Below are 3,489 nucleotides of genomic sequence, written 5' to 3'. Positions count from 1 at the left end.
AGAGTGAAAGAGATCTAGCTCAGTACCTGGCCACACAATCATTTTTACTAGTGCAGCAAAGAAGGGGTGTCTTAAGCACCACTGCTGCCAAATAGTTGCCAAGTACAGTTTCACATTACCTCTAATACAATCCAACCGCAGGGTGTCAACAACTGCAGTATCTTTTTCCCCTTCCTCCTTCCCAGCGAAATACTCTTCCTGCTCCATGCTTCCAACCTAGTAACTTCTTGTTTACAGGAACAGTCAGATCAGCAAACTCACCTGACAGAAATTTGCATTCCGCCCCAAATTTCTCAAAAACCCACAGGGTCAGCTGGATCAGCACTTGCTAGACCCAGCTCTAAGGAGGGTACAAAAAGATTCCTCTTGGCAGCAGCCCGTGTTTAGACCAGATCAGGTGTGATGCGATGGCCATTAGCCACATTTTACTTCCAAACGAACTGGTTTAAGCATTTCCAAGGAACAAGATATCGGGCTGACCACAACAAACATTTCAATTACTTAAGTTGTTTGCATCATTGTCATGGAGCTACATTATGAGGCAGGCAACACAGCAAATGTCTAGAATGTATGAAAATGGATGAAAAAGCTATGCCTATACACACATAACCACTGTTTCCAAAAATTAGCGATCTAAACTCTCATACCGCACAGAGGGACCATCTGCCAACTGACCAGCATCTGGAAGAAGCTAATAGTACATACACCTCCCTAAAGATAAGAACAGCAGAAAATCCAAGAGCAACTCCTTCCATAGAATCATATAATGGTTTAGATTGGAAAGGACCTTAAAGATCACCTAGTTCCAACCCCCCTGCCATGGGCAGGGACACCTCCCGCTAGACCAGGTTGCTCAAGCTGGCCTTGAACACTTCCAGGGATGGGGACTCCACAGCTTCCCTGGGCAACCCATTCTAGTGCCTCACCACCCTCATAGTGAAAAATTTCTTCGTAATATCTATTCTAAATCTACCCTCTTCCAGTTTGAAGCCGTTACCCCTCATCCTATCACTCCATGCCCTTGTAAAAAGTCCCTCTCCAGCCTTCTTGTAGGTGCCTTTCAGATACTGTAAGGCTTCTATAAGGTCTCCTTGGAGCCTTCTCTTCTCCAGGCTGAACAACTCCAACTCTCTCAGCCTGTCTTCATAGGAGAGGTGCTCCAGCCCTCTGATCATCTTTGTGGCCCTCCTCTGGACCTGCTCCAACACGTTCACGTCCTTCTTACATTGAATGTTCCAGAGCTGGATGCAATATTCCAGGTGAGGTCTCACAAGAGCAGAGTAGAGTGGCAGAATCACCTCCCTCAACCTGCTGGCCACGCTTCTTCTGATGCAGCCCAGGATACGGTTTGCCTTCTGGGCTGTGAGCACATATTGCCAGCTCACGTGGAGCTTCTCATCAACTAATACCCCCAAGTCCTTCTCATAAGGGCTGCTCTCAATCCATTCTCCACCCAGCCTGTATTTGTGCGTGGAATTGCCCCAGCCCATGTGCAGGACCTTGCACTTGACCTTGCTGAACTTCACGAGGTTTGCAGAGGCCCACGTCTCAAACCTGTCCAGGTCCCTCTGGATAGCATCCCTTCCCTCCAGCATGTCAACCACTCCACACAGCTTGGTGCTCCATCTCCAGAGCATTAAAAATATTAATACATCTCCAAAGTTTTCTTTAGCAATACCTGACTAAAAAGCACAGGAAAAATTATTTTCAAATTAGATCTAACTCTAAAATCTGGTAACACAAAGACATAGAACCCAGTGAAATACTTGGTTTGGGACCACCTGTTGATGATACGCGCACACACACGTGTGCGTACATACACACGCTTTTTGGTTTCAATTGATTTTCCCCAAAAACCCCAGACTAACCCTAGGGCAGCAACAGGGTTAGTGAAATCTTTTCTAAGAACCACTGCTACTGGGTAAAAAATACTTTCATACATGAATTCTTTATTGTCTTCAACCTTAAAGATCATGTCTATTCCTGAGTTAAGAACTGAGCTCAAATGTTTTGGTGGTCACTTGAAGAAGCTACCCATGTATTTAGAAGCATCACATCCAAAGTATGCTTCCACATGCAAGCACAAGTTTTACTATTTACATACTGAGCTTCTGTGATGGAGCTTAGCTTTGCTAGGCTTCCAGACTCACATTTATTTTATTTAATATTAAAGCTTATACATGCTACATATTTTCTTTTGCTCTTCATAATCCAGTCAAGTACTTGAAACTCTTCTGGTAAGCAAGTTGTTATAAAGCAAAGGAATCAGATTTTTTGTTTGTTTGTTTGTTTCAAACAGATAATAATTACCAAAACAACTGTAACATTTTTTAAACTAACTTGATACCATTGCAGTCCTGGTCCTGAAAATAGCTCCACTGCAAATGCTACTGTTAATATCTCTACCAGGCAGCAGAGCAAAGTAGTGTTTCACTGTTACTGCTATAAATTTGTTTGCAGCAGACACTGGTATTGACAACCTTTGCTTAAGCAGCAAAGTGAATGATTCCTGAAAAAAAGATGCCTGTTGCAGACTAAAGATGAGGCAAGGGAACTCCCTATTTGTGACAGAACTTAAAGAAAACCAAATGAGAGGCAAAGAGAGAATGTTCCTTTTATTCAAGCCAGGGGAAGTGGAAGTCAACAGCAGAAAAAGATGCAAGGGCATAGGTCACGTTTAAATGCTTTCTGCAACAGATAGAAATACTTAATTTTAGACAATCAGACTCCAAGGATATCCCTAGAGGAATATTTTACTCTTTACAGGATCCAGACAGGATGACTCTGGATTGAAGCTTGGGCCCCACATACCCAATCATACATCTTTTGTCAGTCTCCAATTAGAAAGACATTTAATAAGTCCAGAATCTTAAAGCATACTGTGAAAGACATCTGTGTAACCATTGGAAAAAGCAGACCTCATATCTCACAGGTATGAAAAAAAAGAATAGATTTGGTGACTTCACTCAAAACATCACAGACTTCTCCGAACCACAAAATGAGAACTGCTCCTGAGCACGCTCAACAGTCACTCTCACTACACAAAGACAACATTCCCTTGCAATGCAACTGACAAGCCAGGCAACACATACTTTTCCTCCAGACCTTTAAAGGATCTCTGCCTTTTGTCTTTTACGTGGCTACAAGGGACCACAGAGGAAAAACTCGGCACGGGGCAGGAATGGCACAAAGCCTCAACGACCCGTGGCGCACCGGGCAGGAGCACACTGCCTCCGGGAGCTCACCTTGTATGACATGCTCGGGGGAGATGGTTTTCTTCTCCGATTTGTTGCAGATCTCGTTGGCCTCGGAGGAGATGAGGTGGATGAATTCAGTGCAGCAGTTTACCACCAGCTCCCGGGCATCATTAGCCACGCGGACGTTGGGGAGCGTTTCTTTGATCATCTTGTTGATGGCAGCCCTGGGGATGGTGAGGTCGTCGTCGTTGCCCGACGACGAGGCCATCCTGGCTGCCGCTGGCTCCCCGAG

The 3,489-nt window shown here is 44.6% G+C and overlaps 1 protein-coding gene across 1 annotated transcript in view; it reads right to left on the bottom strand.

The window, feature by feature from the left end:
* DR1 (down-regulator of transcription 1, TBP-binding (negative cofactor 2)) overlaps positions 1-3,465 on the bottom strand; it is a 12,232-nt gene extending 8,767 nt beyond the window's left edge. The window contains 1 exon segment of the mRNA XM_009884747.1: positions 3,246-3,465. Within this exon segment, the coding sequence (XP_009883049.1) occupies positions 3,246-3,465 (220 nt within the window).
* Positions 3,466-3,489: the final 24 nt, after the last annotated feature.

This window comes from Charadrius vociferus, unplaced genomic scaffold (genome assembly GCF_000708025.1).
Source record: "Charadrius vociferus isolate BGI_N301 unplaced genomic scaffold, ASM70802v2 scaffold163, whole genome shotgun sequence".
NCBI lineage: Eukaryota > Metazoa > Chordata > Aves > Charadriiformes > Charadriidae > Charadrius > Charadrius vociferus.
This window is presented reverse-complemented; position numbering and strand designations above follow the sequence as displayed.